The sequence below is a fragment of the Pteropus medius genome, unplaced genomic scaffold (assembly GCF_902729225.1).
Source record: "Pteropus medius unplaced genomic scaffold, Ma_sr-lr_union100, whole genome shotgun sequence".
NCBI classification, from domain to species: domain Eukaryota; kingdom Metazoa; phylum Chordata; class Mammalia; order Chiroptera; family Pteropodidae; genus Pteropus; species Pteropus medius.
Window position 1 is genome coordinate 4134811 of NW_024349225.1, and position 14426 is coordinate 4149236.

Genomic DNA, 14426 nt, shown 5'->3' on the forward strand with positions numbered 1-14426 from the left:
CACAGACGAGACGAACCTAGACAGACAGACAGACAGACAGACAGACAGACGCAGACAGACACAGACAGAGACAGAGAGAGAGAACAGACAGACAGACAGAACACAGACAGACACAGATAGAGACAGAGAGAGACACGCAGACGAACACAGACAGACAGACAGACAGACAGACAGACACAGACAGACGCAATGAGCAGACAGAGACAGACAGAGACAGAGAGAGACAGAGACAGAGAACTATTATTTGACCATAGATATATGCTTTCTCTAAACAAAAAACTTTAAAGGGAACCTGTAAAATTTAAAGAGATAAAATATGAAAGGAAATATCTAAATTGATGCTCTGTGAAAACGGCTCAGTAGAATTTCATTTGCTTCGACACTGCGGATTTTCTTTAGGTTTTCTTGCATTCCTTTGTGGTTCCCAGTAGGTTTACTCTCTAAGAGGTCATGGTCAGTGACTTCAGTGGTATGCCATTTGTTTCCATTTTAATTATTTTAATTAAATTATTTTAATTATTTTTCTCTCAATTTAAATCTTTAGTTTCTACAACTCCAGTAAAAATAAAGACCAAGCCCTCTAAATGGGGAGAACAGATCATCTCTTTCAAGCCAGTTCCAGTTTGAATGAATTTTTAAAGACTTTAGGTTGACACTATAACTTTTTGATCGTTAAGATAATTGCAAACTCAGAGTTAGCTGTGCAAGTAATTGGTTGATTCGGTTAAAGCTGATATCTCATAGTCTAAGTTGGTATTTCGTTTCAGCTTCTAATCAAAACAGAGTCAGCTAAGTAAACAAGTTTTTGTCCTGTTGAATGCATATAACCTATTAGCTAACATTTGCCCTGAAATAACATTTCTTTCTTTTCTTTTCAGACATATTATTTTAGTTATTTATACATAAGCTTTTTCCGTATTTCTTATATTTTAGGAGGAAGCTTTAGTTAGTGGTATTCAATCTCTGAATTTTATGGACGTCATACTAAAGGTCACATATCATGATTGTCTTATGAAGGATGCGGACAGCACTTTAATATTGAAACTTCTATTTCATAGGCAGTGAGTTCTGTAGATGGGACTCTTACCACCCTCACAGAATGTACTGCCACAGTTTATAACTAGTGCTTCAAACACTTCCCAGAGCCAATACATGAAACCATGAAATAATAAGGGTTTATCTTTTTAAACAATGCACTCCCCACTCCTCATGTTTCACACTGCAGAGGGCTCTGCTTGACTTGGTATTTTTTTGCCTGAATGAGGTTCTATTGAGAAGAGTCATGTTTTTTTTTTTTCTCTCCACTTGTAAGGAATATTATATAGGTTATACACTTTAAATGTCATTTTGAAAAACTTCACATTCTCAGAGACCAATGAGCAATCAACAATTTTTTTCAACAATAAATTATGTTTTGTTTTTTCTAAGCAAACAGAAACATAAAGCACACATGGCTTCATTTTAACCATATTAGTGACCTATAAAGCACTTCCAGGTGCCTTGAAGTGATAAGGTGACTATGTGACTGGAGCGTTAGTATTCCCATCAGACATTCATGAGGATAGCATGTCATTCCTAGCATAATAATAGAGAAAGAACGCATTCCACTGGAACTAAGGTAAGTGTTCCTTTCTGGAGTGTTTGTGGATATAGAGACAGCCATAATATTTTAAAGTATGAGCTCTGAGCTTTCCACTTCCTTTTCAACATTTAATTAGGTGAATTCAAAGAAGGGATAAGTGGAAACATTTACGCATTATTTTCGCACATTTCCCGTAGCATTCTACAATGTTATAATCGTCTGTGATACATTTTCGCATTTCAGAGGAAACACCCGTTTCTACTTATTTTCAAGGTCAGTAATCAGGTTATGTTTTAAAATAATGTCTGGAGTGAAACTCAGAATAGAGGAAAACAAAATGGCAGACACCTCATTTCGATTAATTGAGTATTAATTGTTCAAAACCCTGGGTGTCAGAGTCTCATCATTAAGCCCATATGCAGAAAACTCTTGGTCCAAATCCTAGTCACAAGTGGCCATTAGCTGAAACAGAAGGAAGAAGCTATGCTGAATCCATATTCCAGCAAAATTTACAGTTTCTCTAAAATCAGTATAAAACCCAATGAAAATGAATACAAAACTAGCAAGAGAAATATACCCAGTAATCTCTAAACTATGAGGCTTTTTATTGCCAGGTTGATGGTATTTTTCATGAATTGGCAGTAAGACCATCAATTCATTTTCCCGAGTTTTAGCTACTTCCTCTGAAATATCTAGTGAATTCAGGTCTCCCTTTCCCACTGGAAATTCTTTAATGGAAAAAAATAAAGTCATTATTTTCTTAATCTTAGAGTCTCCACTCCTGTTTCAGACAGAAGAGAGAAGGATCTGTTGTGTCTTCCTCTGGAAGAACCCAGGATGCTTCTCAGGCCAAATCGCCTCTCCTCCCTTTTGCACGGGGGCACCCAGGGGCTCTGCCTGCTTTCCTTTCCTCTCAGGAACTGCGACTACACATGCCGACTCCAGGGCACCTTGCAAGGGAGTAAGATTTATCTTCCTCAGTGCTTCCTAAGGAATCTCTATTATAGGTTACTATGTTATTATTAGCTTTAGTGTTTTAATGGTCATTAATATGGTTAAATGGAGCCATGTATACGGTTTCCATTTGTTTAAAAAAAAATAACATACTTAATTTATCATTTAAAAAATATTTATTGTTCATTGGCCTGTAAGGATTAAAGGAATGAATTCAGCAGAGTGCCTGGAATAGAATAGCTACTCTATAAGGGTTACCTATATTATTATGATTATTGTTGATGTTATTTTTATAAAATAAGCGATTAAACCCTTTACTTTTTAAATGGTTTTATTGTGGTGTAAAAATAAGAAAAAAATGACAAATACAGGTAAATGTAAAAATTTGAGAATCATACAAAAATCTTTGTAGTTCTGAGTCCATTTTCCATTAGATATTTATTTCTAAGGTGGGGGGTGGCAGGCGTGTACCAAAATACCACTCTCCTCCTGAGCTCTCCACAGGACAGGGCACCCCCAGGACCTACAATCACAGCAAAGCCATAGGTGCCTCCTTTGGCAAATGAGCCGTTCCTGTCTTAAGAACCTCCAGGTGGGGTAATTTCCAGTCTTCTGGTACTCCATTCTACCTACTATATGTATTTCTTAATCTATTCAATCTTCACAACAGTCCTATGAGTTAATTAATATGCCCGTTTTCACTTGAGGAAACAGTCTCCGAGAAGTGATATAAAGTTACATAAAGTTGTTCAACTAGCTAACGACGAAGAGAGCATTCAAATCCAGGTCTCCCTGACTCTAAAGCCCCAGAGTTTCCCATGATAGCACGCTATCTTTGGCCATCTTATCACAGACGAATACTAAACACATATTTCTTTGCTTAGAGAGAATTCTAAAAATGCTGCTGGAATATATGGACTAGCATGTATCACTAAAGAAACAAGCAGGTAGTAATTACTGATGTTCCAAACACAACAACCTATCATTCTTATTGAGACAGAAAGCTATGTAACTTGTCTAAGATCATGTGGCTGTGGAATAGGCCATGGTCCCAGAGTCTGGAGTCTTAACTACTACACAATACCGCTTGTGTTGGATATTTTCATTTTGTCTCCCCAGATCGGTTCTCTGTCCTTCTCCATCAGACTCTGGGCCCTGCGATGCTGATTTTTTTGGGATGCCTCAATGGGACTCCTTGGTCTCTCACTTTCTCTTTAGATTGGAGGAAATGGAAGGCACCACAAAATAAGAAGAGATGAAGAATTGTGCAGCTAATAATGGATCTCTGTGTTAGCTTCTTTGACACAAAAGCATAGCAACTTTGAGATTTCAAACTTGGACTTTTCTTATACCAAAAGAAGCATTAATTAGAACCATTGACAATCACCCAGTTTATAAAGAAAGGGAGGAGTAAGACTATTTAATTCCATTTTCATCTTCAAAGGTGAATTGTTTGAGCACATCTTTGAGATATGCCTTAACTTGTGTCTCCAAAATGTAACACTATACAATGATTTACAGACTACTGATGCATGGGTAACTAATTTCTTCACTTTGGTTTCCCTTTTATGTTAAATAAAGATGAAAGATACCTAGATTTTCTACTTCATTGTTACTTTAAAAAAGAACAGGAAGAAAGAAAAAAAACTTCAAGTTAGTTAAGAGAATGTTGAGACAAAACATACCTCAGTTGAGACAAAACTGATGATCTAGATTAATAGAGTAAAGCATAATACTCTACAGAAACTTTAGAAACAACAGAAGAAAAATTGCTCTTGAGTAAAATGAAAAGACTCCGTATGTGTGTGGCTTCCCTGCGGGTCTTGTGTCTCTTAAATGTACTGATGTCACTGTAGCATCTAGTTTCCCCAGAGTTTATAGCATTGAAATAAGAGGAGAATTCGGAACAATGAGAAAGGAAAAATGGCTAAGTTATATAAAAAAAAAATTTGTGATTCCAACTTTAACATCGTAACTTTGCTTTTTGTTCGCAGAATCTTCCGCCATGGTCACTTTCTCTGAGTGACGTACTGGCTTGCACAGTTGCAGTAGCCCCTTCACAATAGCTTCTTCTCACTTATACACAAGAAAAAGGACACTCCAACCTCTTCTGAGACTCTCCCCTTTCAAGTTCATTTCTCAGCAACGACTAGCCATCTGGTGTCTAAGAAACATAGGGACCCCCATTTCCCCATTTTGAAAACAAAATAACAACATTACGAGGATTATAATAATACCAGTTAACACTTATTTGGCACTTACACTGCACAAGACTTTCTGTGGAACATTTTACACACATTATCTCATAAGAACTTTCTGAAATGGATAACTCTATTATCCCCATTTACAAACAAGAAAACTAGGGCTTATAGAGACCATATCACAAAAATATATAGAATTGTTATCAGTTCGGATGCATTTATCTTTAGGTAGCTGAATACTCAACTCTAACTGGCTTAAGCAAAAAGATCATGTCCTTAACTCTGGAGGCTGAGTAGTAGGGTAGGTTTGAGTGTTGACCTAGTCCAAAGGTTTTGGATTTTCTTCATTCCCACTTGCATTCATTTCATCTCAGACTTGTATAAAGATGCCTGCATCAGGTCTGGGATTCATGTCCATGCAGGACAATGACCTTTCCAGAACCAACTGACGAAAGGGTTAGGATTACTGTGATTGACAGATGAATTAAGGCCTATCTCTGTTCGCCTCAAACTCCAGTTTATAAAAATGGACAATTTTAGCAATACTTCTCTCTAGTCCTATTCTGCCTAAGCGTAAATTTAAAGATTAGAATATCAGTTGATGATCTGGGAGAGACACACTATTAACAAACTAGTGATTTAAATTTGTTATGTATTTATAAAATTTTCTGATATACACCATATTTTGGTTAATTATTGTTCTTAAAAATCATTTGGTAACTTTCAGAATTGTTAAAAATTATTAGGTATACAAAATCTACATGTCATGCCATGTATTTAATAAAGTGTGTACCTCCGTAGGGCTCATTGTGTCTGTTTAAGGCAACAGTGTTTTCAATTTTGTGTGAGTCAATGTCCCTGGATACACGAATATAAATGGAGTTACACTCACAGGACATACTGTGCTATTTTCTAGCTCTGAGACCTAACTCTTACTAAAGTCTATGGTTCTCCTTAAAAGTTTCACCCAATTTGTATCGGGAATCGCCATATCGTGCCTGACTGCTCACAAACAGATTCAAACGGCTCTTTCAAATGCTCTGGGTGCTGGCCATGTCTCTTTGCCTCTTCTCTTTTCTAGTACTTTCTCCTGGGAACCACTGTGTCCACTAGACACGGCATCCTCTGCTGGCACCAACACCCCATCTGGCTGTACTGAACACCACTGCCACTTCCAACCAAAGAGGCTCACAACACGCTAAGGGTGGCGTCCTCACTCATGCAAGAGAGAATGACACTCTTCCTCACGTATGCCCTGCTTTGTGCTGATAATTTTGACTGTACCCCAAGGCCTTACACAACTCCAGATTAAAAACGTCAACCAGCGGCCTCTCCCTCGTGAGGGTCAAGCACAGTCTGTGGGATGAGACAGGAAACCCAGTTCCTGAGAGAGTCCTGCACTCTTCCCCAACTCTTTTCTTCCCAGGCTCCCAAATTCTCATGCAAATGTTTATACAAATAACTGCTCAGGGCTTCCCCCTGCAGTTGTCACATCCTGCCCAGGCATTTCTCAATGGCTACAATGGACACAATAGGGACTCAAGCCATAACCCTCTCTACAGCTGTTTCCTCTAAGAAGAAAAAATTTTAGACTAAAGTAACCTTCCAGATTGATACATCTTCTTGATAAAAAATACTTTTGCTCGATTGTTTATTCTAGAATTTGCCACGTCCTCTTGGTTGCACCATGATGTAATAAGAACTCTTGAGCTGTGAGGACTCCTGAACCATTTCGTTCAAGATATAAAGGAATCTATCATTAAATCGACATGGTGTGTATAGGTACAGTGACCACATCAATGAAATGTGAATTATGCCTACTTAAAATTTTATGTTTGTACCGGTATGTTTCTAGAAACTAAAGTGGGAGCCAAATAAATAGATTAAAATAAAAATACAATTTTATTATCACGAGTGAGGCTAAGGCAAGGTAACAAAAAGAGAAAAAAAGAATCATGACACTTAGACATACCTCTAACACTTTTAGAAAATATCAAGATTTTTGGAGTATACGAGTTAAATATTTTATCATCTTAAAAGTTTTAGATAACTATGCAGTTATTTACAGTTTTTTTACTATTAACCTTGGAGATCAAACTTTAGACTTTTACTCAATAAATTTCTCATGTTCTAATTTAGTTAACAGTCAAGCCTCCTTTTACCAGTTCCAAAAGCTATGCGTCAGAAATATATATTGATCTTACTATAAACATCAAGAACTCAAAAGTTGTTCAAGTCCCACTAAATAAATATAAATACCTTTATGCTTAAATCTAAATAATTTGTCAATATAGCATAACACAATCTAGAAATTAATATTAGGTAAATCTATGCTTCTCCACATTAGTTCAACGCCTTTATTGACCTGTGACCTAAGGGAAAAAAATTTTTTTGTTCGAATTGTTTTTGATATCAAATCTGTCACAATTATATTGGCCTAACCGATTTTGGTAAAATAGCTAGTAATAAAGTAGATCCACTTTATTAAACTGACCTCATTAACTTGTTTTTTGTCCAAGTGGAACACTTGACCGGAACTGGTAGAGGCTATTTCTTCATAGACTTTATAGCCAATATGGCTCCTGTCATCACAATCTCCAGTGAGCACAAATACCACCTGTGATTTTTCAAAAAGAAGACATTTTAAAGGGTTTTCGGAAATCAATATCCGTTTATTGAGCATCTCTTATGTGTTAACATACTACAAGGCAGTAGAACATACATATCTTTATGATAGCTATATATCATACATGTACTCCTCCCTATATCCTCTTAACAGGTGGAGGCTTTTTTGTCATCTTTGAGTCCAAGCTTGGGCATGTGACTTGCTTAGGTTAGGAGCATAAGGCAAAAGGGACATCCTATCAGTTTTGAGACTATACTCAAGGCCTTGTGTATTTCCTCTGGATCTCTAGCATTTCTGCCTTGTCCGTGAGAAGAGCACGCCTAGATTAGCCCCCTGGTGAGGCAGAGCCATGTCACCCCAGAGACGGGCCTGTGTAAGCCAAACACGAACTGTGCCCAGACATGCAAGGGAGCCAGCCTAGCCTGGTACAGAGGAGCCCTGCAAACATGTGAGAAGTAAACGCTGTGGTTTTAAGCTATGGGGAGTTAGAAAGCTTGATATATAGCAATAGCGAACTGATACAAATGAGTAACTCTGACAAAATTCTACATAGGGGGTGATATTTTAAATACAGGCCCTTCTTATTAGGTCTATGTTTCGGTCAGTTATAAGGACATAATGGTAACAAGCACCTTAATTATGCCCCAGTCGTTTCTTCTCCGCATTAAAAAACAAGGCATTCATATTCTGCGTGCAAACATCACACACCCATTTAATATGTTTAAATCAAATGACACATACATATTGGACTACACATACATGGATAAACAGTTGTAATTACTGACATTTGCCACGCATAGTATAGTCAAAGAGGAGAGGCATCCTCTCACAGGCTGTATTCCTTACAGCTGTATTCAGATGCAGAATTTGGGGGGTTGATTCCTACTCACTTGTGACTGTTTCTGTTGGATAAGCTGCAGCACCTCATGAGTTAGCCGATAATCCTTGGACCGTGCATCAGTGAAAACATAAATGAAAGAACCAGGAAGAGAAATTTCCAAGGCAATTTTTATAGCTCCAATACTCATTTCTGGACAATCGCCACCACCCTGTTGAGAAGCAGAGAGAGATGAATGTAATTATTTCATCAGCAGAAAAGAAAGGGATATTTTAGTTATGAAAGGTTGCTTTAGGAGTTCTAGAAGTGAGCAAAGGCTCTTCACTTTTACGTTCTGTCAGTTTGCCACTGAAGAGATTGAAAAGATATAAAGTGATGTGAAGATGGAAAAATCAGTACTTAGGAATAAATTATAAATTCACCCCAAACACACAAAATAGAAATCGTTGTACACATTTCAGTTAATTAAATGTTGATTTAGTCTCGCATCTTCTCACATGCCTATCTCAGACATCTCCTCTTTTCTTACCTCTTCTTCTTCTTATTTGATGACCTTGCTTCTATTGTACTAAGAAAATGGAAGCGATCAGAAGAGAACTGTCACCGTACATTCGTACCTGCCTGCAACAGCAGCCACACGCCCTGCTTTCAGAGTGAAGGACTCGTCTGTGCTCATAGCTAAGGCTAACTACTCACCTGTGCCTAGTCAAGGACACGGCTCCTGCAGCTGTCCCTCCTCTCTATGCCATCACCAAGCCGTCCCTCTTTACTGGATCATTCCCATCAGCAGACAAACATACGGGTATATCTCCATATCCCAAGTTTTTGCTCAAATGTCACCTATCAAAGAAGCCTTCATGACCATCTTAGATAAAATATATAAAATACACCTTCTGTGTCAGTTTTCACTCTGCTTCATTTTTCCTACTAACACATGATCTCTGAGTTTTATTTTTTACTCGAATAGGCTCAATCTATTTTCCTAAACAAAAATAATCTTCACCCTAAGAGGAATTCTTGTCACATTTATTGCCCTCAAAAAGATGGATTTATAGGTGAAACTGTAAGATGTATTTACAGTTTTATGTATTATATTTTAAATTTCGGATATCTTGCTTATGGTTCCATGTCATCGGTGTTCTTCAAAATCACAGGTTTTAGTGATTGCATAATATTCCATTACATCTACATTCCATAATTCAGTCAACCATTTCTCTACTGTTGAACATTAGTGCTTTTACAAATTCTCCTCTATTGTAAATATATAAATACAAACCTATTATATATTTCACATATATTACATACATTTATATATATTTATTAAAAAAATAAATATATATATCTCATGTCTGAGTATTTCCTTAGCATAAAAGCTAATAACTACAGGGCCAAGGGAATGGACTTTCAACCAATCTGCTCTGAGCAATTAATAACTGTTTTTGTTAGGGTTTAGACAGACAAAAATGAGTAAGCTAAGGCACCTTGTCTTTAAGAAGCTTATACTCTAGAAAAGACAATCAAATAAAAAGCAAGGCAGCTTGGAGTCATGGGGATCTTGTGGTCCCATAGTCCACCAGAATTCAGTAAGTAAATAATTACTCCATGAAAGGGATAACGTTTTTTCTTGAATCTTTGGGGAGTCTATTCTATTCTATCTTCAAAATACTGGCTTTCTCCAGGCTCCAAATAGCCTCAGATTCTGATATGGATAACTTAAGCCCATAGATCTAATTGGGGTCATAAGAACCAAGCATTAGAATTGTTTATACTGTGGCCTAGATGAACTGGAGACTCTTTTCTTGCATTGGATCCCACGCAAAACTTGCAGCCTTTGAGTATTATTTGTTAGGTGAGTTGGAATAGAGTACCAACTGTTACAAAATGCTTCTAAAATTGAGACACTCATTAAATATCGTCACTCATTAAAAACTGTAGTAACCTGATCTTCGCTTTTGAGACAATATCAGCTATAGACTTCCAGAAATTTCACTGAGTGAGCAGTCCCTTCTATTTTTGCAGGGCTGATCTCCTATTCTCTATCATGTGCATTTTCATGGTATATAGTGTAACAGATAATACTGTCCTCAAAACCTTATGCACTTATATCCTCAGATTACATATCTCCCACATTCCAATTTTACATTTTAAACTGCTTGTTAAACATCTCCTCTTAGGTGTTTTATGAGTCTCTACAATTCAATGGATCTAAAATAGAACTCATTATATTCTTCCTCAACCATGCCTTCCTTATTTTTGTTAATGGTACTATCTGCCTACATATTCAGGTTCAAAACCTGGTCACCTTTGACTCCTCCCTTTTCCTTCACCTAATCAGTGGTCAAACCATATTCCTTCTACTTCCTTCATGAATCTGTCCCCTCCCTTCCTCTTTATTTCCTGTAATTCACTCTTCTTATCGTTAATTGTATTACCAGCATAGCTTCCTATCTAATCTGCTCTTCCTACTACCTAACTTTATGTAAAGAGCTGTCTGTATCACATTCCTACTTAAAATCTTTCACTAAGTATTTGTGTTGAATCAAATTATACTTCTAGCTTTCTATCTATATCCTGCTGCTCCCTCTTCACAGGTTGCTTCCTTTAAGCTGAGACTAATTCCTGTTCTTTGAATATGCCCCTTGCTTCACACCTCAACAACTTTAGGACTTTCATGATCTTTCTACTGCTCCATCTCTACCATCAAACACTCTCACCTCTTTGTGCATGTCTAAATTCTCCCATTTTCTAGAAGTTCTTTGATAGCAGAAACTGTGCTTTGCTGAGTTCTTCAGTATTCAATTCACTGCATTTCTGGCATATAGAAATCGCTGAGTAAATATCTGTCAAATTGAACTATTTTCCTTCCAAGGTTGAGATAATATGGCTTCCTCCTTTAAAAACTTTGCCTTTTCTTCCAGTCATATGTACTTCCTTACTTTTCAGATGTATTCTAATACGCTTTCCTCTTTAATGATGCAACATATTTTCCTCTGCTTAATCCCTTCAAAAAGGGATTATCAGGTGAAACAAATACCCTTGAATGAGCATTTGTGTGCCAGGAAAGTGGGAAACAGCTACTGGGCACATTACTAACTTGAGTATGTTAGATAGGAATAATTTTTTTTTTTTACAATTCAACCTTTATTTTTATTTTTATTTTTTAAATTAAGTTTATTGGGGTAACACTGGTTAATACGATTATATAATTTTCAAGTGTACATTATAATTTGACATCTATATATTCTATTGTGTGTTTACTACCCAAAGTCCAGTTTCCTTCAGCTACCATATATTTGATCCCCTTTATCCACTTTACCCTCCCCTACCCCGCTATATTTGACCCCCTTTACCCCATCTATCCCCCCAACCCCTACCCACCAGTAACCACTAGTCCATTGTCCACGTCCATGAGTTTCTCTTTATTTGTCCTGTTCATCTGTTGCTTTTAGGTTTATACCCCACATATAAGTGATATCATGTGATTTTCAACTTTTTCTGTCTGGCTTATTTCACTTAGCATGATTATCTCAAGGTCCATCCATGTTGTCGCAAATGGCAGTATTTCATCTCTTCTTATGGCCGAATAATATTCCACTGTATATATGTACCACAGCTTCTTTAGCCAATCTTCTATCGTAGGACAGTTCGGTTGCTTCCATGTCCTGGCCACTGCGAATAATGCTGTTATGAACACTGGTGTGCAAATATCTTTTGGGATATGGGTTTTCAAGTCTTTGGGGTAAATACTCAGTAGAGGGATTGCTGGATCATATGATAAATAAATTCTTAGTTTTTTGAGGAACCTCCATACTGTTTTCCATAGTGGCTGTACCAATTTGCAGTCCCACCAGCAGTGTATGAGGGTTCCTTTTTCTCCACATCTTCTCCAACATTTGTTATTATTTGTTCTGTTGATTATAGCTATTCTAACAGATGTGAGATGGTATCTCATGGTGGTTTTGATGTGCATTTCCCTAATAGCTATATTTTGAATATTAGGCCCTTATCGGAGGCGTTGCTTGCAAATATATTTTCCCATTCAGATGGTTGTCTCTTTACCTTATTGATGGTTTCTTTTGCTGAGCAGAAGCTTTTTAGTTTGATGTAGTCCCATTCATTTATTTTAGCTTTTACTTCCCTTGCCTTTGAGTTTAAATTCATAAAATCCTCTTTAAGTCCAAGGTCCTTGAGTTTAGTTCCTATGTTTTCTTCTATGCATTATAAAATTTCAGGTCTTATATTCAGGTCCTTTATCCCTTTTGAGTTAATTTTGGTGTGTGGTAGAAAGGAATAATTTTTGCTTGCGGACAACTTGGCATACCTGTTATAAATACTCTGGAATGCTAAGCTCAAAAAATTTATAGGCTTCTATTGTATCTTCAGAAGCTTAAACAAGAAAAACATTCCTCAACTGTACTAGACATTGTGTACCTGAGTGTAAATCACAATGTAATTTATCTATTCCACAAACGTTTGTTGAATGGCCAGCTATACAATACAGGTCCCTGGTGGTACAGCTCTAAGGAGAGATTAATTCCCTCTTGCTAATTGTTACCTAGAATCAAGGGGCTAGGAGAAATCTTCTGTCTATGGGCCAAAAATCAGAACAGCTAAGATATCTCCAGAGATATATGCTAGGAATGGCAGGAATGATAAACCTTGTCCAGTTACTGAGTGAGGGACAGTCTCTGAGCCAATTGACCTGTGTTCAAGTGTACCGTAAGAGGACCTAGGGATGGATGCCTCAGTTTATCCCTAAACATTAACCCAGAATATCCTCTAGAGACCAGCTAGAATCCTTGGAAGTGACTCCAAACTAATGTATCCCACTGAAATCCCTTCATAACGTCAGGTTCATCCTGAAACTTGAATGTAGCCCTGAAAAAAACCATGTGCTGAAATGGGATCTCTAAGTCTTTAATTATTTTTTCACCCTATGTATCTGAATAAAACAGTTTAAAACCATATATTAATAAAACCAATATAGTCAATATTTGCTTTAAGGACTGGAACCACCTTATCCTCCTGAAAAAAAAAAAACACCACCTGTGTGAAACACTGAACCTCATAAATATGATGCTTCATATTGGTTAATACCCAAGAGAAAAAGAGTGATGAGCAGACATAGCTATGACTCCACAGATAATTTCACAAATATAACTGCAGATGAAAGGCATTCCTTTTATTTCTTGAACTTTTTTATATCTTACTCTCGAAAACAAACTCACTTTTATGGAGAAACTAACATAAAGTTTCAAAGCAGCCAGATATTGGGGAATGTCAAGTCAAAGGGAAATATTCTGATCCGCATATGTGAGAAATCCATACTGGATGTGCTTATACATCCCTTAGGAGTGATTTGTATAGTTTAATTTTTCCCTGTTGTGGAAATCAGTGTGATCTTTACAAGAAAAATTATTCTGCCCTGAATTTCACATTTTCAGACACAGATTATATTGTAATCATATCGATTATATATTGACTGTAAGTTGTTCTCAGGAACAAAACTCTTCTCTTCCCTAAATAGTACAGTATCCTCATATAGTTACCTTTTCTGCTTATGATAGTTAGTGGTTATCTAAGAATTAAAAATAAATGTTAACCAATAATTTAGATCTTAGTGAAACTATTTGTCCATCTCATTATGGATGTAGGTTCCTGAATAGAAAAATGTTTCTTTTTCTAAAAGAAGTTAACAAATAATATTACGTTCTTTTTAAAGCTCCCTATCTGATATTTAAGTTTGATTTTCCTATCATTTAAAATCATAAGTAACCATTAAAATTATCTATAAAGGGAATACTTCAGATATGTGCTATCTAATACAGTAGTGACTAACTAGCCTCATGTGGCTATTGAGCACTTGATATATATATGGCTGTTGAAACTGAGGAATTGAGTATTTTAATTAATTGAAATTTAAATTTAAAAACTAAAGAAGTACTAATTTTTTATGTTGATGACATGTTGAAATTATGATATGTTGGATATGCTGGGTTAATAAATAGGTTACTAAAATTAATTTCAACTGTTTTTTTTTTAAATTACATATGTGGGTCATATTATATTTTTGTTAGACAGCACTGCTTTAGAATGATACATTTGGTTTAGTTATGTAGGCTTCATTGTAGACTGTTATTTGTAAAGTTGTTGCTTTGATCTAAAAGTCTTCCATGAACTTTGTTTCTTGGCAGAAGTTATTAGAAACAAAATTCATGTTGCTTT

General features: G+C 36.4%; 1 protein-coding gene across 3 annotated transcripts in view; it reads right to left on the reverse strand.

The window, feature by feature from the left end:
• The window catches only part of HMCN1 (hemicentin 1), a 460798-nt gene that overhangs the window by 269936 nt on the left and 176436 nt on the right, over window positions 1-14426 (reverse strand). For all 3 annotated transcript variants that reach the window (XM_039881236.1, XM_039881237.1, XM_039881235.1), the window contains exons 3-4: window positions 8254-8412; window positions 7232-7354 (exon numbers count right to left, since the gene is read on the reverse strand). In XM_039881236.1, the coding sequence (XP_039737170.1) occupies window positions 7232-7354; window positions 8254-8412 (282 nt within the window). The remainder of the gene's footprint in view (window positions 1-7231; window positions 7355-8253; window positions 8413-14426) is intronic.